Genomic DNA, 23,150 nt, shown 5'->3' on the forward strand with positions numbered 1-23,150 from the left:
CCAAGCTTTTTGGCGCCGATTGCCACCAGCTGGTGGGTTCCAAGGGACCAGTGGCCAGCACGTGACATGAATCCGAAGTCAGCACGGCCAGCCAGCCTGGCTTTTTTTACCTCGGTGAGAAGGGCTGCGAGGCAAATTAGAAAGAAAAAAAAGTCGACAAGTAACTCGAATGACTCAGAAGGTCTTTGAATACAATCGGCAAAAAGTGTGATCAGTGGGAGGCTTGAACTCCCGGCCTTGGCATTACACAACATTTCGGTTGAAATATTAGTACCACGCTCTAACCAACTGAGCTAACCGACCTAGAACGTCTCATTGGATGTTGAAATCTTTACTTTACATCAAAATAATGAATCTCCATTACGTTGTGCGATTGTGATTTGATTTATATTTGCTGAACTTCTCAAGTTGCTATTTTTATTGAAAAATCTCCTAGTTCACTGACATGCCCGAGTCTCGATCAATTTGACTTTGTTCATTGACTTGTGATGGCCCTTTGCTCAGCATCCTGATAATTACAAAGTCTCATCGCTATTTCCTCATTTCTTTGCCGCATCCTCCTGCATGCCCTTAATAATCCATGCGGAAGCTGCCTTGGCCTGCTCATCCAGCTCCTCGTCGGTCTTGCTGAAATGCTCCAGCGCCTTGTGGGGAGAAGGAATGTGACGGCCCTGCTCGAAACCGGGCCGCTCAACAAGCTTCCACAGCCACGCCTTGAGCGCGGGGAACTCTTCCAGGTCGATGCCTGCCCACTTGCTGGCGGCGACCCAACCCCAACTGGCAATGTCGGCGATGGTCACGCGGTCGCCGACGAGGTATCCATGGGGGTTGGCCTTGATCTGCGTGTCCATGGTGCGGTACAGGCGGCGCGTCTCGTTGGTGTAGCGGTCGATGCCATACTGAATCTTCTCCGGGGCGTAGCCTGCGGATGTCAGTATCCCATGGTCAGTGAATTTGACGAGCGGTGGTCTTACGCTTGAAGTGGTTGGCTTGCCTACAAATTGGTTAATATTATGCATAATCGTCTCAGTTGGTGGGATGCTCACCCCTGCATGGGACCCAGACCACCCATCTGCCAGTGCAGCTGCAATTCTCATCAGCGTCACGAATTGCTCAATGCGTATTAGTCAGTCATACCCAGTTGTTCACCTCCCAGTACTCTCGCGAGCCATAGGGGTAAGAGACCTTGTGATCCTTATCGTAGCGTTCGACGAGGTACTGCATGATGCTGCCGGACTCGAACAGACGGATCGGCTTGCCATCCTCGAAGGTGTCGGTCAAGGCCGGAATACGTCCATTGGGGTTGATCTCAAGGAACCAGGGCTCCTGTGGGATCGTGCATCAGCATGTAGGCTCAAGTTAGTCTGCTTGTACAACCGACCTTCTGGGTGTTCTTAGAAATTTCAATGGTGGTGACCTGGTAGTCCAGGCCGAGCTCCTCCAGGAGGATGGACACCTTGATACCGTTGGGGGTACCGGTAGTGTACAGGTGGATATCGGTCTTGGTCTTGGCAGCCATGTTGAATATCTGTTTATTTAACTGTCCGAGGCGAGAGGTCATCAAGATGGTATGTAGTATCGGAGTTTTTTGTCATAGGCTAGGATAACTAAAAGGAAACGGAGACTGGAGCTTCTCTCTAAATACTAATCCGACAGCTTGAGCTTAGAGCTGCTTGCCCCATAACACCGACCCCTCTTCATTGCCGCAGCATCTGTTTAGACAGGCATTCTCTTAATAATACGGAAGGGGAGAAGACCCCGCCTGGGGGCCCGTGGAAGCTGCATCTAGCTGTGATTGCTTCCGTCAGTGTGACCCCTCTATTGCACGAGCTTTGGGTCTCGACGAACAGGGCACGTGAGTTTTGCTTAGAAATCGAAACTGGAATTCTACCTGCAGCGAAAATGTCGTCACCTCTTCGGCGGCCGGAGCCCCGCCCCGTGCATCTCTTCGACGTCTTTCGAGCATGAGTAAGCAGGGAAACTTCGCATCAAACATGACATTCTAATGGCGCCCTCCAATCAACACCCAAGTTTGAACCCCATCCTTGTCGTAGCTAGATACCCTCACGGGGCACGGCATCCTATCGGCCATTGACAGGGCTCAGCAGGATATGTGAGATGCGCGGAATGCTGCAACAATATTCAAGCCGCCGGCCGAGCGCCGTATACAGCCAAGCTCCGGCGTGCTCCGGATACAGTCCGCTTCACTTCTGCGCTCTCTCCGACGTAGGATTGTGACTGTTGGGGTCGAAATTCTCCGATGGATCCGCTCCTCGGGTCGGGCCCATCTGGTTGTTCTGACCCTGCCCTTTGGAATAATTCGGTTCGTCGATTAAGACATTCATAGACTCCATTTCGCCCTCCGGTTCTTGGAGAAATAAATCCCAATCAAACTCTTCGCCCCCATTCTCCAGCGGACCTTGAGGCACAGCATACTGATCATTGACCCCCAGACCGCAGTGGCCTTGTTGATCGACTGAGACGTTGTCGAGTTGGGCCAAGTGGAGACTCTGCTGCTGCTGCTGCTGCTGCTGCCGCTGCCGCTGCCGTTGTTGTAGTTGTTGCTGTTGCTGCTGCTGCTGCTGTTGTTGTTGCAGCCGTGACTTGGCCCAGTGCCACACGGCCAAGCCCGAAGGTGCCTGCCGACGGTTATGGAAGGCAGGCCTGTCGTGCCTGTCGACCAACTGAGCACGGCGATCCGCCTGGAGGGCTTGCTCGGCGGCAAGGAACGCGGAAAAGTCGCTGGAAGGCATCGGCCGAGTAGCAGCCAGCGGTACCTCCCCCCAGAGCATATTGGGGTCCGCTGGTGCCACAGGGTCTGGTACCGAAGCCAGAGAAGGCTCCAGCGTTGCCGACGGCTCTATCAGTTGTTGCAGTTGCTGCTGCTGCTGCCGCCGGTGTTGTTCGTGTTGTTGGTGCAGCACCCCTGTGTAACGGGCTGGGTGATAGCGCCGGAGCTCCTGAATCAGTCGCTCAACTTCCTTGTCGTCGATCATGGCCTGCTGGTTTTGTCCTGCCATCCTTGCCGCTGTTGATGAATACAAGCGGGACGTTGATGAGGGAGGAGGACGACGACGACGACGAGAAAGGTTGAGGGACGGGGTGGGTGGCAGAAATGTCTCTGACCACGCACGACTAGCGATAAACGATGATGTGAAGTGGAGGGTGGGTTCAGGAAGGCTCGACTGCAGTTGCGAACTCTGGATGGAAGAAAAGATGGAAGAAAAGAAAACAGAGGTAAGAAGAGATGGGCTGGGTATCTTGGAAGTGGGATAAAAAAGGAGACAACGCTTGCTGATTTATGAAACGGTCGAAAAAGCAGATGTGCTGATGAAGGAGACTGGAGGCTGGGAGATGGTGTGAAGAGCTCATGTTTTATATGCAGACAATTGGAGATTACGAAAGCGCTTTCTCAAGCCCTTCACTCAGTGTTAACACTTTCCTTAGGGGTACGAAGCTGGCATACACCCGACAGCTGCGCATATCACGCAGACTGCCTCATCAGAGAGAAAGGGCCGAGACTGATGCCCAATACGTTGAGTAGCCTCTCAGTTCACGCCCCCCCACCCCCCAAGGTAGAGTCCGGGCAAGTAGTAGATGATGGCCTAAAGTTGGTCTAGTACGCCTAGCGAGGCCCGAACAAGGTACAGTTCGAGTTAAGATGCCCAATCATCCAAATCATAGTTTTTCCCCGACGTGCCTTTTTCAGCAACATGACAGCCCAAAAAGGGTGTTTCAGTCAGATGAAGAGCTTCCCACAGCGGTAACAGTCGGGCAGCAAGCACACTCGACGGCAAAGAGTAACCAAGCCACTCTTTAAGAATACACTTACCTTACCAAAAGTCCTCCGCCATCCGCATATCAGATTAACTTTAATTCAACCTAGGAAACTCCATTAATACATGCCCAGAAAGGTTGCAGAAACTGACTGAAGCGCCGAGGTGACTTGCGTCCACACTCTCATCACTGTCATTGGGGAAAGGATTCATGGAGCTCGGTTAAAAACCCCGTCATCTTGAACAAATAACCCAAGGGCGGTATTGCATTAAATTCATGGCGACGGAAACGTCAAGAAGACTGTTACGGAGCGCAATGGGGCAAAACACTGGATAAAGTAGGGTGACAGGACAAACTCCTGGAGCGCCGTTCCTGTTCCAATCAGCCTACCGCCACGAGCGGGAGGGAACCCACCGGCAGACACACAACCATCATGCCGGTGTTGTAGGAGACTAGAGCGGATGGTATCAGGAGACAAGCTGTATAGCTTTTACCCATGGATATATATGCTACGATGGATGCTGTTTTGGCTCGAGTATCATCACTCTTCTCACCGTCTCAACAACGCTCTCAACAGCGGCCTGATTTTGATGCCTCTGATGTTCTGCCGTTCAACAGACACAAGCAACGAGGGAAAGTACTTCGTCTACGAGGAACAGCTCCGGAAGACACATCGTTTCACCCGACGCATCTGCCGCATCGAACCTAATCTAGAAGTGGTGCGGAAGTCTAACCATAGCCCAACGATAAAGCTGGCCACCGCTCGAATGCCTGTCCATCGCCGGGTCGGGGTTTAGAACGGCTGCCTGGTTTCTCATCTGGAAGGTTTAGGCGTGCCTTTTATCACATCTGCGATTTCACTGACCAGTGGCCGTCTGATCAACGATCAAGCGCATATCTGCAGACTTTGCTGCCCTGGACCCCCCAAGGCTGCCTAAAAAGGGTACGCGAGTGTTTGTGTGACATGAATAAGCTTTATGTACCGAGTCGCGCCGAACCATGGTTCGGGTAGAAAGCATCGTGGCCACTCGCATCGAGCCCTCGTCCACTTGCAGCCACGGGCGAGATCAAACAAACCACCCCACGCGGCAGCCTCTCAAGCCATCTGAAGTCACGCATCTCGGTCGAATGTTCAAAACTGTGCCGGCTGGCATAATGACAAGATATGGATGAGTAAAGAGGTCGTTTACATCTTTCTACCCAAAACACATGTACACATCACCCGGTACCGCATCAACTCCGCCCGGCCATCATTCTGTTGCCATGCCAATCCACTGCCGATGCTGTCATGGAGCCAAGAAACACATGCTATGAATACCGAAAGTCTGACATTGAGACTTGTTGATGAACCAAACCCAAACACCAGTCAACCACACCCAAAACTCCATATTTTTCGTCTTTCGTTTTCTGGAATGAGATGAGATGTCAAAGAGTCCTGTCATGCCTTCTTTTCTCTGATGCCGATGGGACTGCCTGCCTCGACAATCATCTGCTCGTCGATCCTCTTTTCAGTATCGCCCCACTCTACCCGTTTCCAAGTGGTGATGCGAGCTTCGTTGGTGTCGACCTCGAAAACGCGTATTCGGCGGTGGTATCCGCCATAGCCTGCATACCCACCGAATCCTGCGCCACCAGCGTAGCACATCCAGAGAGCGGGCTTCTTTTCACTGTCCAGAGAAAGGGAACAGTAGTCGTTTACGTGATCGCTGTTTGACATTAGCAAAGAGTTTCTTAGAAAAAAGCTTGGGAAGATGGAGGAACTTACTGGCCGCAGCTGACCATGACAACGCCCTGCTCGACCAGGGCATCACGGAAGCCGGAGTTGTAGTTGGGTGCAGTAACACCCTCCTTCCACGAGCCTTTGAGGGCGAGGTCTGTATCTCTATATTCAGGCAGGGGAATGTGTATAAAGGCCAGGTCCATGTGGACCTTGCTGTACTCCTTGTGCGTCTTCTTGAGGCTAGTCGAGGTCTTCTTAAACCAGTCGATCTGGTTCTGCTTGATCCAGTCATAGCCGTGGAACTTGCGCTCATCAGGCGAATATGAGTGAGAGTCCAACATGTAAAGTGTGAGTGCCGAGTGGTCCGACTTGCCCCTAGCAAGGACTTCGACGTAGTAGTTGCCAACGCCGTCTATGTCTTCTGGTCCCGCCTTCGCCAGAGAATATGGCAGGGATTCCAAGATCTGCATCTGAGCGGCACGAGGGAGCGACCCTTCATCATCGTGGTTACCGAAAATTGAAACATAGGGAATCTTCATTTTGATCAGGATTTGGGCGATTTTGAAGATGGCCTAGCGTCATTAGCTCGCGTTCCAACCAACCGAACATCTTTACTCACCGACTGCGCATCAGGCGCGGTCTCTCCGTTGACTTGGTCTCCACTAAGCACAACTAAGTTGGGCTTCTCCTCATTGAGGATCTTGCTGACGAAGTCCAGCGTTCTGGGGTCCGCCTCGCACACGCCACCGTTGTAGCCCTCGGGCATCGCGTCACGGCACTTTCCGACGCCAGTGCTAAGGTGGAGATCGGCGAGTTGCACAATCTTGAACCGGCCATTTTCGGGAATACGCGGCTGCGGCTTGTGAGGCTCCTTCTGGCTTCCTCTTCGGAGGGTGATGTGCGTGACGGGGACGTCCTGGTTGGGAGGGAGGAGTAGAGCAGTGCCGGTGATTTCCCAGCCGTCGCGCGCCTCGACCGCATCGTCGCCGAAGAGCACATCGATGCCGGTGACGGCCTTCTTAGAGTCGCTCTTCTTCTGGTTGGACGATCGCTTCACCCACAAGCCGTACGGTCGGCTCTCCCATCGCTCATCCTCCTCGCCCTTCTTCGTTGTCGTCGGGTCGAGCCGGCCGACAGAGACGTCCATCACCACCTTGTCTTCGGCCAGTAGCTCTTCTTCCTTCTTCCGTGCGACGTGCACGTACGCGCTCGTCGTCCATGATTTGCCCAGGTAGAGGTCCTTCTCGATCCGGTGCCACTTCTCGGTATCCAGGTTGCACGAGGAAAACACGTTGAGGGTGGAGCATTTCGTTACTGTAATGTCGGTGAGGACCAAGCCGTGGTGATGCTGGGGCATGTAATGATGCATCGACTTGGGGAGGACTCGGAAGTTGCGGTCGAGAAAGAAGACGACGAGGAAGGTCAGCAGCGTCACCGCGCTGAGCTGGATAATCGTCCGTACCTGCGGAAAGCAACATGTCAGTACGACCCTCCCTACTCGGATACACTCCGAAAACAGCACTTACTATACGGCGCGTCATGCTGGGCGGCTTCGACGTTGTCGCAAGGCAGAGTGTGGTCGTTCGTGGCGACTCGAGGAATGGCGGCGTGATTGAGGAAGCAGCGGGTGGGCTTGGGGAACACGAACGCGAATAACCGGCTCGGACGAGCCTAATTCAAGCTACTGTCTAGGCCATACCATGGCCCGCAGGTCGGATATACAGAGAAACAAAGCGTTGCGAGTGGCGCGGGAGAGCTCGTTGTCAGCTCGAAAGACAGCTCAGCAGGGCGACAGGGGGGTTCGGGAAAAGGAGCAGAAGCAGGCACGAGGATGGGAGCAATCGAGCCGGTCGATACCTTAACTTTAGGTAAGGTAAGAGGGCGATTTGGGTGGAGCCGCCGCTAGAATCCGGGGTAGCAGCACTTCCAGCAGTGGTTGCCCTGTGTTCTCTTTGCGCCCGGTGGGCCGCAAGGGTACGTAGCCGCGATTAGGTTGTCAAGGTTTCATTTCTATCGCAAGGCTAGGAAAAGCGGATGGATGACCGCTGAAGAGGGGGAATGCAGAGGGGAAGAGCTGTTTGGCACGTGCCATGGCCAACTGCCCATGGGCCAATTGGTAGCTCGACGCGTCCATGTCTGGTCCGGTATGGTCTGCCGCGTGCCGTGTGCCGTTTGCCGTTTGCCGTCTGCCGAGCACGCTGCATCGTGTTACATGAGCCGAGTTGCGACGACGCAGCAGCGGGCATGCTGTGCACTGCGTTTTACGTCTACCTTGACCAAGTGGCAGCCTCCATGTCCATGTCCATGTCATGTCATGCCGCCGGTGGGCCCTCCCGTTCCATGTCATTGTCTGCCACCACCCATCGTGCGTAAGCTCAAGACGACATGGTCTGAAGTCTGAAAGACAATAGACGGGCACATGCAGCGCACATCGGCCAGAGCCCTATTCGTGTCCTCCTCTATTGATATACTCAGCACCACGAACGCGCGTCATTGTTCAATTGAGTTTAATACGCAGCCATCCTCCCAGTTGCTCACAGCTTCTAGGGAGGACGAGATGAAATAACGACCGTCAAGTCTCCTCACCTCCGGATGACAGAAGTATGGACGGGTCGATTGAGTTGCAGATCAGTAGAGGTTCCACTGATCGATCCCTCGCCGCCGAGGTATCATCCGGCTGTCATGACTGAGCGACTGGCATGAGCCTGAGTGGGTTGCAGACGCGTGGCACTCGATCTCAATAACGCGATACAACTTCTGGAAGTCTGTCGAGCATTTGGCATCGGCATCGGCATCGGCATCAAGCAGAAAAGTGCTCCTGTCACGTGCAGTTGACTCGGTGGCAAGAGCCGTGTTGCCGCGGATGATGAAAAGATGCCAAGCCCGACTACCTCGCATATAACAAACTTCATCTCTAGCATGTTGAGGCAATGAGAGCCGAGTCGAAGTATTCCTCACTTGAGCTGGTCCCCTGAATGGCTTTAACTTGACCGGCGGTCTTTGTTTTCCAGCCGAAAACATACAGGCACGGTCTGATGACGCCCATCCCCTGACATGAGAAGGCACGCCATCTTTGGAGGGGCAGCATCCGAAAAGAAGCGCCGTTGGGCTTCCTTTGTGGCTCTATTCTGCGCCAGTTATTTGTGGACGAGTGCTACAAGTTTCGCAACGGCACACCTCGTTCTCCAAGCCAGTTCCACCTCAGCAGTTCCCATCAACTGAACGACTGACTATAGGTCAGTCAGTACTGTACCTAATTAATAACTCTCATCCCCTTTGGTCTGATGCAGGAACATTGGCCCGTGCTCCCGTATGCTCGCTTAGCTGCACGAGCTCGATGGGTACGTACCTCCTCGAGCTCCAGCAGAAGGCGTGCTGTGGGCGCGGCGCTCCCCTTTCCCGCAGTCGAGCTAGGAAGTACCTGCCTATCTGCCTGCCATTTGCCGCCTCCCAATTCCCCAAGCTTGTCGTCCTGCGAACCAAAGCAGCAACGACGCGCCTCAAAAATCGTCATAACCCCCCGACGATCCATCAACGACCGCTCCTTCTCTCCGCCTTCCCAGTTCCACCTCCCTGTCATCATCAATCTCTTCTCTGCAAACGACTGCGCAACCTTGTCGCATCGCAATCCAGCCACCGTATCCATTAATCATTTGCTGCCGCCGCTCCATCGCACCGTCGCAAACATGGCTACCGACTACAGTTCATTGAAGGTCCCCGAACTCAAGAAGCTGCTCCAGGAGAGAGGTCTTCCCGCCACGGGCAACAAGCTGGACCTTGTCAACCGCCTCAAGGAGAACGATAAGCAGGCCGCGCCTGGTACGTAAACCGACCCCAATTGTGCGCTTCCACCGATCGCAAGCTAACACAATCCCGCAGCTACCGCAGAGGAGGACGAGATTGACTATAGCGACGACGAGCCCGCGCCCGCCAAGGCCGCGGAAGCACCCAAGCCCGCCGCCGCCGCCGAGGCCGCTCCTGTTGCCGATGAGTCTGCGCCTGCGTCTGCCGCGGCTGAGCCCACAGCCCCCGCCACCGAAGCCGCACCCGAGGCTGCGCCGGAGGCTGAGACAGCCGGCGAGGACAAGAAGCCCGAGGAGGCCGCAGAGACTGCCGATGAGGCGCCAAAGGAGAATTTCGCCCTCAACCTCGACGCGACCGACGCCGCAGCAGAAGCTAAGAAGCGCGCTGACCGCGCCAAGCGTTTTGGTATCGACGAGGACGAGGAGGCCAAGAAGAAGGCCGAGCGCGCAAAGAAGTTCGGCATCGAGGTCGGCAGCGTTGCTGGTCTCGACTCTGCCCTTCCCGAGAGACGCCCTAAGCGCGGCCGTCCCGAACGCGCCGACGAGCAGCCTGGACGCGACTCCAAGCGACAGAGCACCGATGGCCGTGGACGCCGCGGTAGAGGCAACAGGAACGGACGTCCTGGTGGGCGTCAAGGCGGCGGCGGCGGCGGCGGTGGCGGCGGCGATCGCGAACCTAGACGCAGCGCTGCCGTCGACCCTGCCGAAAAGGCGAGACTGGAGGCCAGAGCAAAGCGATTTGCCGCCTAGTGAGAGGCGCAACGCGACCTGATGTAAAGGGGGGCTGCGAAGGTCACGACGATGGGCCTGTATACTATGCCTGAGGAGAGGTGGACGGCGTTTCGGTCTGCGACGAATGGTTGGGGGGACGCAACCGCAGGACTCGAAAGTACAACACGTCTTTGGTCCAAGGACGGACGAGGATGGAATCAAAGCGGGACGGCGTGACAATGCGCGTCTTTTCAACAAGAATTTTCTCCACAGTAATGAGATAGAACTAAAAGTCTTTTATATTCCCATATCCCAGATACCTCTTGAGCCTTCCACAGAGAGAAGCGCGTACCAGCCAGCCGCTTGTGTGCCTTGACTCTTCGTAAATGAGAAGCCGGCGGCATCCGATGTCGTAGTTTTATGAGGGACTAGAGAGTATGCACTCTTGTATCATCATCGCGTAGATATCTTTCGCATTTGTGACGAAACGTCTAACGAGGCTAGCGATTGTAGAAGAGTCTCAATGTCTTGGAGCGAGCGGAAGAGTATTCTGGAAGAGCTGATGCATCAGGCCATCATGCTCAAGTACCCCCATGGCGGAGGATCAACGCCATCCATACAGGGAGTCCCGTTAGGAAATGGCAGTTGCCAGATGGAAGGTGAAGAGAAACAAGCCGTTCAAGGAATGCCGGGCATGAAGCCAACTTCAACATTGAGGGGGTACCAGACACCTCAGAGGTGCTTCTCCTTGAAGTTTCAGCAAAATACAATGTTGATTATCGTTCATATAAGGAGGCTGCAAGCCAACCCGGCAGGAAACGGAGCCATCAACGAGTCCACACCTCGAGGCAATCAGCAGCTCTGGCAGTAGCAGAGGCTTACAGAAAAGAGCGGGTTGAGGAGACATATCTGCCAAAGGGGATCATTTCTTCAGTTAAGCCTTTTATACTATTGCGAGTAGGCCGAACCAAGGGTTTGCAGAGCGTGTTTAAGACCTGGAGCATATGAACGATCGAAATGGGAACGCCAGAACCTCCTAGCATCGTTAGGGACGTTTGACCTTTTTAGCAGCCTTGAATCAACAGTCCTTTCAACGATGGTCCGACCCAGATGCGAACAAGGCCGAACTCTTCGCTGGCTTAGCATGTAAGGCCCCAACATGTTCTCTTCCAGGCCGACTGAAGACACCGCGCTGGATCCTAGCCAAGTTGTCGACATCACACCTCACGGATCTTCGTTATCAGTCTAAGTATCGTTCGTTGAAACAGAAACACTCATCTCTCAACCCCTCAAAAGCATAGTTTGAGGAGTTCCAACGATCCCCGACGATAAAACCCCAGAACTATGCCCTCGTTTCAAGCCAAATCTGTCTACAAGACGCACTCAACAAACAGCTTTCCATGCCGAAACGCCTCGCCATCACAACAAACCCACAAGTTACCCTATCCTTTCATCGATACCTCTCTAAGAGACAGTACCCATCCCCATGGGAAACCCGTATCCGTAGGGTAGTGGTGATGTCACCGTCAAGGCCCCTGACCAACCATTGCAAGAGAGTGATAAACATGCTCAAGCATGAGAACACACGCAACCCCCCTCCAGTCTAGACCCTGGTCACTAACACTCACAGATGCCACGAACACGCAACTCGAGCTCGCAAGGCATACTTAGAACCCCCAAAGCTCAGCTTCGTATTGTCTTGTTGTTCTATCTCAAATACTCCCAGTATAAGCAGCGCGGTCTCCACCCGCCATGTCTGAGGGATCTGTCAGAATAGCATTAACTGCTTCCAGCGCCCGCAGGTCCCGAGCATACGAAGACCACGGGGCAGACTCGGGAGGGACCCCCAATGACAAGGCTCAAAGCCTCACCAATCTCCCAGAAGGTCATCGTACATACATTTCCTAATCCAGCCAAGAAACTAAGGCACAATTCCGACCCAGCGGCATCCGATATCCCCGAACCAACACTCAACCCCCTCTATGTCCAAGAGTTGTCTATGCCTTGCACTTTTTTATCGCGCTTTTTTATAGCCCTTAGACAACTCGGTTCGTAAACATGATGTAAGAAACCGATGAAACCGACCCTTCACTTCTCGGCCCTGAGAAGACAATCTCAAGGGAGCGACACAGCAGAAATAGAAGTACCCAATTATCAACCCCCCCAGTGCTCTTGATTCAAGTCCATGACCCCCACCCCAAGAGGCGTTGCGGAATGTCATGTGTGACTTCTACGACCGACAGCGAGACCCCGTAAACGCCAAGCACCAGTGACGCGGGAAGTAACCAGGGGTAGACAGGCGAGGACATGATGCCATACGGAGGCAACTGCAAACACATTGACACAGCACGCTGACCTCATCAGTGGAACGTACTCTGCAGGTGAAAGAAGTATGTGGGCGGGGTCCCGTGGATGGCCTCAGTACCGCACGGCTGGTGTTGCTTAGCTCCATCCATGTACCTGAGCCTGGCCTCAAAGGCACGGCGGAACCGGGGGAATGGTATCTTGGCCGGGCCCAGTGGCCTCATCTCCTGATGAACCAAGCCGAGCTGGAAGCATACAGCAACCAGTCAGCTTCGAGACGACGTTTCGTCACCCCTTACAGACCGAACGGGGTTGGAAGAAGGCAAGGACAGTGCCGTCGGGGTTGACGGACAGCATGACTAAAGCATAGCGTTATGGGACGTCGACATGACTAGACCCACGCGGATTTATATGTCCGCACAAAATCCGCGATCCCGACGGAGTGAGCAGGATGATTAAAGAGGTAGGGGGGAGGGCGGCCACGCGCATCATGCTCTGCCGCAAGGATGCCGCGATCCTTCGGCAGAGGGAGAGGTCAGATGTTTCGAGAGCGGGACTGGGCCGTTCGTATTTGCTGCCTAGCCTCCCCCGTCAGCAACCTGGACGGAACCGTTGAGGGGCCCGGAGCCTGGAAGCGGCGGCCGTTAGGAAAGTAAGCAAGAGGGGGCCAAGGGCCAAAGTCGTTCCGTTACACCCACTGACCTGCAGAGGGCTAGCCTTTTGCATTGCAGGCAGACATGTAAGCAGCTTCCTGGCTCCTGCATGCGGTTGCCGTCGCTGTCACTGACGTCTGAATAGCCTCATGGTACGAGCCAGAGATCCTAATCCTTCCCTCGGGCGAAGATCCGCACATTCCTAGCAAACTGTGACGGGACTCCTAAGCCCGCGGGGCAACGGGGGCCATTTCGCAACCTAGGAAAAGTCCATGTCTGGTCGGCGTGGACCGCCGGACCACGATAGCAACACCGAGCCCAGGGCATTAACAGTTTTCCATCTGGCTCCCAAGGGTCCCCGTGACCCGGCGTGAACTCGGAGCGACACCGCCAGCGGTTCACCGGGGCAGCGGGGCCCTCGCGCTCTTCGGGCAGGACGGCGAGGCATCAGCCGTTGTGGATACAAGAGGGGCGGCGCAATATTTCCCCCTCGGCCGAGTTCAGCGAGGTCAGCATGACCAGAACGCGACTTCCGACCAAAACCAAGAGTGCGGGATGTAGGTAGACTGGAGACCACCCGACGTCGTTAGCTGTGTCGGTTCCTGGGGAGCGGGATCAAGCGGGTCTCCAGACTGGCCAAACATGAACGATAGCGACCCGAGGTGCATCCAGAGCGGACCGGTGGGCGACATGGACTCGACCTCCCGAGTAGGAAACACGTACATACTCGACCATGATTAGCCAGCCCAGTCTGTTCCGTCCGCCGTCGGCTGTTATGGCGCGGGTGTGCCCACTCGCACAAACGCTGCCGCTGGGTGCGTCGAGGCTCCATCGATCGAAGGAGGCGTTGCGCCATGGCAGCCAAGTAAGAAAATAGCCAAAGGGCTGCATGTGTTCCTTGGAATCAGGACTCCGGGGTACCCTACCCAGCCCATTGACTCCTCTGCGGCCGCAACCGAAGCCACTGGGCCAATTCGTGGTTCGGGCGCCTCATCGCGAACCACGAAGCAGTCCTTTCGAAGGAGTCTTATCCCTTGCGCCGCTGAGCCAGAAAGTCAGACTGGAGAGGCCCGCAATCCTGAGGCCCCCATGAGTTCCGAAGCGTAACCTTGAGAACCTCATAGCCTCGTCCCGCTGTTCCAAAACAACGGATACGTAGGGCAGACTGGCACCGCTGCGCTGCCTAGTCGAGCGCATATGCGTCAACCTGGCTGTCGAAGCAAGGGCGTCAACTTCTCTCCGGGGCCCTGCCTACTGCTGACTACTGACTACTACACTACACAGACGAAAAACCCCATGGTTCGTGCGTCCTGCCCACACTCGCCGCCCGCTGGGCGCCACGATGACGGGAGTCTAATGCGCCCGGCTACCGGGGTTGGACGACCTGTGATCCATCGGGGGTGGCGCTAGTCCCCCCGGGGGGAGGGTGCGGACGACGCGTGCGCTCGGCAGCGCGTCTGCGGCAAAAGGTGAGAAGAGCAAACATACAATTGGCACTGCCGCATAGCGTGGGTAGTTTACGTTACATGGCGAACTGTGCCGCCGCCGGCGAGGTCCGGTTGTCGTCAACGACTGGTATAGATACGCAATTCCAGTTGAACCGCAGCCAGGAATGTGTCGTAGATCAACTCTCCGCCCTCTTCCTTTGGGCTAGGCGTCGTGCACCCCCTCCCCAGACGCTGCTCCCGCCGTCTGGGTTCACTCTGGCACGGTCGGCCGCTCGTTGACGCACACGTTCTTCCCGGGTCCCCCCCCCCCAGCATCTCCCAAGCCCCGGGACGTTGCAGTCGATGTTTCCCGAGCTCCTTTTTCGACAACGCTATGCTTGCCCGAACCAAGGCAAATCAGAGAGAGGCCCGTCGTTGATACCATTCTTCTTCCTCCCACGAGTCCCCACCCGGCGGCCGACTCTACGCTATACCGCTCCGGGACAGCCATCGAGGTGCTGCCATCAAAGTCGTGGGGTCGAAGGGGGGGGGGGGTTGCAGGCATCCCTGCCCCTCCATCATGTTCGCTTCGATGCTGGACCAGGGGGGTTGCAGAAAGAACATGCCTCTCGTCCAACCACTCATTTCGTAAATGTCGGCCCTAGGCCGCGGACCCCATGTTGCAACGATCGTATTCGCATCAGACGAAACACCGCTGCGGTGCTCGGAACTATAGTTGACAGATATCGTCGGCCTCATTTGACTGGCTTTTAGACGTTATTTGGGTCTACCTCGCTCTGCTTGATACCTCTCCTGAGAGATGGTAGACTACTATGAACCTTTCGGCATTGGGACGACTTGCAGGCGTTGGGCTTTGGTGTAATCAAGGATAATAAGGAAGATGTGAGCAAAGGCATGTTAAGTACAACAAATACAAAGTCCGTGTACAGAATCCATTCATGTTGCCAACAATAGACCTGATCAAACGCCGGTGACAGCCCAAACCTCCGCCTATGAAGTATTGCCCCGTTTCAACTTGTCCATGTATTCCGATCCGCCATTCGGCCCCCAACGACATTCATCGGAAATCGTTCCAGCCTCAATCTATACGGAACACAACACTGGCCCGAGATCTCTACTAACTGAAGTCTGCCTGACCAGTGGTCAGAACCATGACCAATGAACCTGCCTTCTTCCCCTTATTTCCTTGTATGATCGGAGAGGAGTTGTTCCTGGCCAGCCCAGTTGCGGTAGCCAGTTGCCAAGTTGACAACCCTAGGGGCCTCGAGAGTCTGCTAACCGCCTCGAGGATGACCTGTTGTTCACCCCGTGAAGCTCGTACCGCACCGCGAGACTCAACGCACAAAGGACTGGTCGCAGTTTGCTCCACAATACGAGCCATTTGTGGAAGGTCAGCGGCCTCTCAGCTGTTATGGGATCCGTCAGCGCCTGCGGTGTGGCGGTTTTTCGATGACACCTACTGTCGACTTGAGCTTTTGCTTTCCTTCTTCTTGCCGCTGCTCTTCTTCGACGAGTGCTTGCTTTGCCCTCTCGTCTCTATCCGAGGAAGGAGGCCGTCGAAGATGGCAGATTGGTCGTACGCTTTGGTCTTGTCATCGGGTGAGGTGCCCTTTGAGCTGCTGCCGCCGTAGGAGTTGCTAGAGTCCATGGTGTTGTCTGATGTTCTCAGAGCGGCGATCTAAACAATCAAGGTTGTGTTAGCCGTGGTCAACAGGCTAGGCTTGTGTTCGAGAATACCGTAGTCTCTTGGAGTTGGCGAAGGAGGTCGTAGGCTTCTTGGCGAGCATGTAATGTTTGGATGCGCCGTGTTTGGTGGGACGAGGTAAGACTCTTGGAGGGTTGAAGAGGTTGTTGATCTTGTCGGCTCATTCTGAAGACAGCCTTGCGCGAGCTTTATATTCCCAGGAATGTGTAGGTAGAAGGGAAGTTCTGCCCAATCCCCAAATGTCAAGGGCGAGGCCAGATGGATGACGGAGGGACTTTGGAAAGTCGATGAACCAGCCATCCAGGCTGAAGCTTGGAAGAGGTGTACTGAAAAACGGCAGACCGGAGCTTCACAGCACCTCTAATGGCATTGAAAGCTTGGCATTGTTCTAGGCAGAGTCGTAAGATGGTATCGTTGGTGGTCTCGCGTCCAGTCCACACCCCCACAAGCCCAAGGTAGGCAGCAGAGGGTCTCGCTAGACACAATTAGAAATCTGCCTGATGAACCCCGGTTATGGAGCCGGCCAACGTTATGCCCAAGGAAGAACTTTTGCAGCTATAATCTGTTCCGCCTCGAACACAAAACCATCCTGGACAGCGTAGAAACGGGAGAAATCTTGAGAAACAAAGAGAGAGACGCTGGGCTACGTCCGATGCCCCCCAAGCTCTCGACTTCACAGCCATTGCAGAACCGCCTCGACATCTGAACCGACCAAAGTCCCCTCGTGCCAGATCATGTGCGTATGCCAGTCCAGGGAGCTGCTTGTCAGAATTTTGACCGGGATATGCTGGGTGTGGGTTACCAGACACAGGCGGCTCATCACCTCGTGTCAATCGCCCAATGATGGATCATGTTGCGGATGCGGACCTTGCAATTTTGTATGGCCTCAATGCAACGCAATGCGTAGGACGCACCCTTCATCATTGAGATCCTGGCGGCTCTGAAATCGAGCAATTCTGAAGGATCGAGTATGCCGGAGTCGCCACTGCAGTATGTTCTTGGGAATCTTGTGGTGCCAGACCAAAAGGGGCTTTATCTTTCGCCATCGCAACCTCATGTGCATCGTTGCCTTGCAGCAATATAGGGCTGAAGCTTGAGCCAATCCCGAGGCCCGTTTCCCGGCCTAGCTGGGAATCGGATTGACTTTGATTCCGTGTTGGCAGCCATCCAGATCGGTCGTGGATTGGGTCGGGCCCGAATCGAACTCCTAGTCATTCGCAAGTGTCATCACCATCCTCAACGTAGATGCAGTCACGCGCAGTTAGTGTCGAAACAATGTCCGGTTCTCACCGAATGACCCCATCAATGAGTCAAAGTCTCGTCACCCGTTGGCGCGATGCCCTTCATCCCAGCAATACTTGCGACAGTCACTTAAAAGCCAGCGTTTTCTAAGCTCAACCGTTCCCGGCATGGGTTTGGAGTCGGAGAGCGTCCCTTGTGACAATTCGTCGGTGGATCTCGGTAGACTTGAGAAAACCACAGAAACCAGGCGTGAATGATGGATATCTGAGGGTTTAGGCAGGGTTGGCTGCCTTTCCTTCAAGGGATTACTCGCTCGTGTGAAGGACACGATAGCTTGGAGAGAGAGAAAACGCACACCGCGCCGCAGCCCAAGGCACCTGGGGAAAGGGTTGAACCGAACGAGACTCAACCAGGGCGGCCAGGCAGCAGCTGGACACCCTCCACAAGGGCGAAACCTGATTGGGGACCATCGTCATTGCTCGACGGTATTGTGTCTCTCCGCATCCTCGTTACTTCTCATCTCCAATGACATGGTCACCCTTTACTTGCCGAATGTCCTCTGCCCGTGAACCAGGGCAATGGGAGCTAGTCACCCTTCCTGGCGGTCCATACGACGCACGAGAAGGTGATCCACCGAAACAGCCGGGGTTTTTGTTGGCTATGTGCTAGTTTAATCAGCACGGTAGGACGTTTGGGTGGGGAAGACGGGGGCCGTCGTTCCATGAAGCCCCGCCGAGGGGAATCGGATGACCCGATGGCTGTTCGAACAAACTCATTTTCCGTTCTCAGCTTCAAGGTCCATGCGGGAATCAGCCATGTAGTGTGTCGAATATTAATGCATGGAGTTTCGGAACAATCCTTAACTAGCATTCGGATTGGGTTTCGAGCAATTGGAATGGTTGTCGGACTTAGGCACAGCGCTCGACATATTTCTACTGTTGCCCTGGGAATGCGGTTCCCTGCCGCTATTGTTGCGCTTGATACCGATTGCGACGCGAGCTGGCTCAAGAAGCATGCGCTCATATAGGGTGCATCTGAGGTATATAAACTTCTCCCACGGCCCTGGTTCACGGGTTCGACGTTCGAGTGACGGAAGCCCGCAATACAATCATGGGCCATTGGCCACGAGCCGTTAGGGGCTATGATTGATATTGTCCTACGCCGGGTACTTGCTTGTTACGAAGCCGAACACACACCTAGGGGCTTATTGACGAATCGATCCGCCTTAACAGAATAAAGCCGACGAAGGGGAAGTGTGGTCTTCACGGAACGACAATGAGGCCCCCCTTCATTATGAAGTGGGACTTTCCTGGGGCTCTGCTAGGCTTCGCGGCCGCCGCCAAACGGTTGCTGTAAGCCTGTAATCTTGCCCATCGTCAACAGGGCAGTTCGCATACGTTGCTAATCAGCCTGCCAAATAGGCGAGCTTCTGTATCATTGACTGTTGAATGCGAGTTGTCATAGGCCAGACGAACCTAGCTGGCCTTGTCGACATGCTGCCTCATCAAGAAAGCGGTTCGTTGTGCGGACACGGACACGGGACCCGTCTCGTTAGAGCGCCGATCCAGGCTTGTCAGGCCCAGAAGCATTGACCAGGTGCTTGATGACAACCGTTCGTTTCCCCACTCCGCGGGCCTTGACGACCACCCAGTCTTAACCTCTTATGAATGGGCTCAGTTCAGAGCTTGCACCAAAGTGTGTTAGTGAAGTGTTTGTACCACGAGGCAGCAGCGCGACATTTTTCAAGGTCGATAGAATACTGCTACAACAGAACGCGGTGTCAATGGAGCCGAAGCCCTGGGGGCAGCTCCGCCACAAGCAGGCAGTCGAGCGGTCTCAGGTCAATTAGGGCCACTGCTAGGCAACCAGATGTGTTGTGAGAAGATTGTTGATGGAATTGTGGAGATTCCACCGCATCATCTTTGACTCTATCCTTGTCAACATAACCTTCGTCTTTGAGGCGCTACTGCAAGTGTTAAACGGCGATGTTGGTCTGCGAGGCAGGTGGCGCAACCGTCAGCTCAACGGCCGTCGACTCTTCACAGTTATCCCAACGCTCTTTACGGTTGGTTGTGTTGCTACTATGCAGACCACCACACGCTGGCGTCTGACCGTTGCTGATCGCCTGTTGCTCCTTGCTGAGCGACCCCTGCCATATACCCACAAATGCCCTTCTCTCCCCTGCAAGGAAAAAGAGAGAGTGGAAGACTCTAGCAGTTCAGCGGGCATGCCTGGCCGTCCCGCTCGTTGGAGGTCGACAACTGGTACGGATAGCAAATGCAAGGTCTCTTTGCAGAGCCACCACTGCCACGCTGCAGGGGTTGTGTGCTGCCGCCGACAAGGGTGGCATTGGGCCCAGTGCCACCACCAGCAGACGGGACATGCTCGAATGGGGGCGGGAACATGGAGCCTTGCCGGGCTTAGCGGGTTCGTCTGCTTACCCGCCGAATCCCCTTTTTCTTGCTTCCAAATAACGTGTTGAACTCTTTCCCCGCGTTCCTCGAACGAAAGCCCATGACGTGGAGGTTCAAGGAGATTTCGACAAAAGACCACTCCAGACTGACCGTACCTGTGTCGCAATATCTATGCTGAGCTTGTCGCTGCTGTGAACTCGGCACACCAACGGAGTGAACGTCGTGAAAGCGCCCGCCATGGTCGTGTCCTCGAAGAAGAGAATGTCGCCCAGTGCCGAAGCTGACGAGGTGGCAAGTCCCGGGCAGTCAGTGAAGCCGCGTAAACGCGTTCCCGCCGAAATATGGGAAACCAAGCGTCCGATTATCACCCGGTTGTACCAGGAAGAAAAGAAATCGTTGAAGGAGGTCATGGAAATCATGCAACGTGACTATCAGTTTGTCGCCACGTAAGTACACCCCCGTCTGGTTTCCGCCCTTTGCTCACCGACACGTGCAGTGTCAAGATGTACAAGTCGAGGATATGGAAGTGGGGTCTTGACAAAAAGCTCAAGGGTGACGAGGTTCTAGCCATCATTCTTCTCAAACGGGACCGAGACATGTTGAAGAAGCCGACAGAGTTCAGGATACGCGGGCAGCTTGTAGACCTGGAGAACATCAACCGGTACCTGAAGCGTAACCCGTCGTTAATGGCAAAACTCAAGGCAGGCCATACGCCCAGCGTGCAGACCGCCCTCGAGGTGACTTGTCGAACCCCTTCGCCGCCCCCAAGCCCGTCAAGAGCCTTGGCACCAACAACGGAGATGCAGAGCACCGAGCAGGTTTTGTGCTTGTTCCGAGACTATATTGATGGATCCTTCTCCTCGGGAGCTTGGTCGTGCGAGTTCAACGTCGACTGCTTGAACAGTCGACTCAATCAGGGAGACCGGAGTAACGATTTGTTCGAGAGGGTCATCGCGAGCTTTGCTTTGGTTAACCGCTGCATGATCAGAGGTGACCAGATCAACATCAACAGCGTCCTCGGACCGGCTTTCGAATCGCTCAAGGAGATCGTCGCAGCCGAGAGTCCGGATTTCGTTGCCCGGACGGTCTGCTTGCTCTGGTACCTGGACCGACACCACAAGCATGACCTCTTGAGGCTAGTCCTTGACTATCTCGCCGGGCTGATTCCGATCGTCTTGGGGCCCCATCACATCCTGACCCATATTTGGCGCAGACTGGGCGCGACCGAGTTTTCAGATTACTATGAGCTTTCCATGCGGCTGTATGCACTGTTGCTCCCCGACATCGAGGAGCGCGTAGGGCCGGCCAACTACCTGACACATCTACTGTACAGCGACTATCTGGACTGCATCTTTGCTCGACAAGACCCCGAGGACTGCGAGGCGATGCTCAGCGGCCACCGCGCTCGTGCCGAGGCCTCAGGGCAAACACACCCATGGCTGGATGATATGGCCCTTTCACATGCAGGCTTGCTTGCGGCTTGCAAAGAAAACCAAGGTCGACTAGACGAGGCAGTGGAGGTACTAACGGCGCACATGAACGCGTACAGTATGACAGAGGAGCAGGAAGCGGCCCTAAACCTCGAGCTTGGGGTCAAGTATTACCGGATGACCAACATCTCGGCAGCAATAGCCTCGTTTAAATCGGCGGCTCGCATCGCCCTGACTTCGGACGCAGACGAGCGAATCTCGATGACGGCATTAGCAAACTTGGAAAAGCTTCTCCGCCAGACGGACAAGACGGCCAAAGCAGACCGGGTCCATCAATACCGGATGGAGCGGCTCGCGGCGTTCGCAGAAAAATCGGCTTCCCTATCGAAGGGCTTTTCTGATGGCGACGATTATGAGGACAGCGACGGCACTGACGATATCGAAAACCTACCGGACTGGTTATGGAAGTGCGACGACAGCGAAGAAGATATCACTGATTGGCTCGCGCTGCCACCTTTTGTCTGGGCCGAGAAAACATCCAATGCTTCAATCGCCAGGGCACCCGGCAGCGTTGTAGAATGGACGAACACATCCCAAAATGGGTCGCCCACCGTGCTCTCGGCAGGATGTTCGCCCTCTTTGGAAGACCAGGTCATCGACCCTCGGGTTGAGTACTTACACAGACACGATGGCGGGGTTCTGTAAACACGGTGGCTGTAACGGACATCGTGGGCTGGATGGTGGTCCAAGGCGGAGATTGAGCCCGGATTGAAGCACCGGTTGGTGCCGCAGCCCTCCCAAGCCAAACTCATGGATATGAGCGGACTTGGAGTGGCTCTTGCTCACATGCTGTAACGGAAATGTCTTCGAGAAACCCTGCTGCGTTGGCAGATCAGGACGGGGTAACACTGCCTGGGCCACTCATTGCGGCCAGTCTAGGGTTCCCGGCGCCATCCGTTGCCTTGCATATGCGAATTTGGATGAAGATTCGCTTGTGAATATCGGAGCTATCAAAGTCCTTCTCTCTGTGTCTGTCGGTGGATCTGCTCGCTCGGAGTCCATGGGGCACTGTCCCTTTTGGATCCTCATCCAAGAGGCTAGGGCGAAAGGCAAAGCTCGGCGGCGTCTTTCAACGATGGCACTTTCTCGACGAAAAGATGGCCCGTGTCGCAAGACAGACCGGACCGCCAGGAGAAATCGGCCAAACCTTTGTCAAGGTCGAATGCTGGGTTCTGTTGGACGCGCTGGGGTTTTCATAGTCGTGGAGAATAGGACCAGATGAACCGAGAGATGCCTCACTAGTAGGCGGCCCGGCAAGGAACCCTGTGGACGCAGGAGTCCAGAACAAGAAGATGGAAAGAAGGGGCGCTGTGGATGCCGTCTTAGGGCCCACCGGAAACGTGCCGGGCTCTCTGCAATATGTGATCCACTCCGCCGAGACGGGAAGGGAGGCGTTCGAAGAGAGGGAAGAAGAAAGAAAGAAAGAAAGCAAAGGCCCTCCCCTCGCCACTTACACGGGTAGGCACAGGGGGGAACAGCTTGAAAAGGAAGGAAGGAATGGATGGAGGACCAAAAAAGACAGACGGAAACAACGACGATGAGTGATAGGGCAGAGGGGGTGTCTGCCCAGTGTAAGTCAAGTTGGATATAATAAGACAAGGAGGTAATGCAGCGACGAGCAGGCAATGCATCTTAGATAACCACTAGAAAAACGAAACACAATTAATGGCCTTCCACAAACACCAAGGATGCCGAGTTTATTGCTTCGCCACGTCAGAACTCGTACATTTCTTGGCTAGATGCCTGTTCTCGCTCGTATGAACGGACGTTGCCTGGAGGGGCGAAGCCGAGGTCTCGTGGGGAGGGGAGCCTGTATCGCACCTGCCATTCTGAAAGGGAAGAGCCGCAGCGGGAGAAGCTCGGAGGAGCTTTTGACTACCTAT

General features: G+C 54.9%; 6 protein-coding genes and 1 non-coding gene across 7 annotated transcripts; 2 read left to right on the top strand and 5 right to left on the bottom strand.

Annotated features, from left to right (window-relative positions):
- Positions 1 to 208: 208 nt before the first annotated feature.
- On the bottom strand, positions 209 to 303 carry ColSpa_tRNA_244. Its single transcript has 2 exons — positions 266 to 303; positions 209 to 244 (listed from the first exon to the last, which is right to left on the bottom strand). It is a non-coding gene; the product is annotated as a tRNA-Ile (tRNA).
- Positions 304 to 539: 236 nt separating this feature from the next.
- Positions 540 to 1,519, bottom strand: ColSpa_09103 (disulfide-bond oxidoreductase YfcG; the record flags this gene model as incomplete). The annotated part of the gene is made up of 5 exons (XM_049275315.1): positions 540 to 922; positions 975 to 994; positions 1,047 to 1,084; positions 1,138 to 1,326; positions 1,382 to 1,519. The coding sequence occupies 5 exons, from the start codon at positions 1,517 to 1,519 to the stop codon at positions 540 to 542; spliced, it is 768 nt and encodes a 255-aa protein (XP_049131272.1).
- A 685-nt stretch (positions 1,520 to 2,204) lies between these two features.
- Positions 2,205 to 3,020, bottom strand: ColSpa_09104 (uncharacterized protein; the record flags this gene model as incomplete). Its single annotated transcript, XM_049275316.1, has 1 exon — positions 2,205 to 3,020. The coding sequence occupies one exon, from the start codon at positions 3,018 to 3,020 to the stop codon at positions 2,205 to 2,207; it is 816 nt and encodes a 271-aa protein (XP_049131273.1).
- A 2,195-nt stretch (positions 3,021 to 5,215) lies between these two features.
- Positions 5,216 to 7,038, bottom strand: ColSpa_09105 (phosphatase DCR2; the record flags this gene model as incomplete). Its single annotated transcript, XM_049275317.1, has 4 exons — positions 5,216 to 5,483; positions 5,543 to 6,069; positions 6,117 to 6,959; positions 7,024 to 7,038. 4 exons carry the CDS (start codon positions 7,036 to 7,038, stop codon positions 5,216 to 5,218), a joined length of 1,653 nt encoding a protein of 550 aa, XP_049131274.1.
- A 2,145-nt stretch (positions 7,039 to 9,183) lies between these two features.
- On the top strand, positions 9,184 to 10,050 carry ColSpa_09106 (uncharacterized protein; the record flags this gene model as incomplete). Its single annotated transcript, XM_049275318.1, has 2 exons — positions 9,184 to 9,316; positions 9,377 to 10,050. 2 exons carry the CDS (start codon positions 9,184 to 9,186, stop codon positions 10,048 to 10,050), a joined length of 807 nt encoding a protein of 268 aa, XP_049131275.1.
- Positions 10,051 to 15,872: 5,822 nt separating this feature from the next.
- ColSpa_09107 (uncharacterized protein) lies at positions 15,873 to 16,064 on the bottom strand (the record flags this gene model as incomplete). Its single annotated transcript, XM_049275319.1, has 1 exon — positions 15,873 to 16,064. The coding sequence occupies one exon, from the start codon at positions 16,062 to 16,064 to the stop codon at positions 15,873 to 15,875; it is 192 nt and encodes a 63-aa protein (XP_049131276.1).
- Positions 16,065 to 20,014: 3,950 nt separating this feature from the next.
- On the top strand, positions 20,015 to 21,912 carry ColSpa_09108 (uncharacterized protein; the record flags this gene model as incomplete). The annotated part of the gene is made up of 2 exons (XM_049275320.1): positions 20,015 to 20,223; positions 20,274 to 21,912. The coding sequence occupies 2 exons, from the start codon at positions 20,015 to 20,017 to the stop codon at positions 21,910 to 21,912; spliced, it is 1,848 nt and encodes a 615-aa protein (XP_049131277.1).
- Positions 21,913 to 23,150: the final 1,238 nt, after the last annotated feature.

The sequence above is a fragment of the Colletotrichum spaethianum genome, assembly GCF_022836535.1.
Source record: "Colletotrichum spaethianum MAFF 239500 DNA, contig26, whole genome shotgun sequence".
NCBI lineage: Eukaryota > Fungi > Ascomycota > Sordariomycetes > Glomerellales > Glomerellaceae > Colletotrichum > Colletotrichum spaethianum.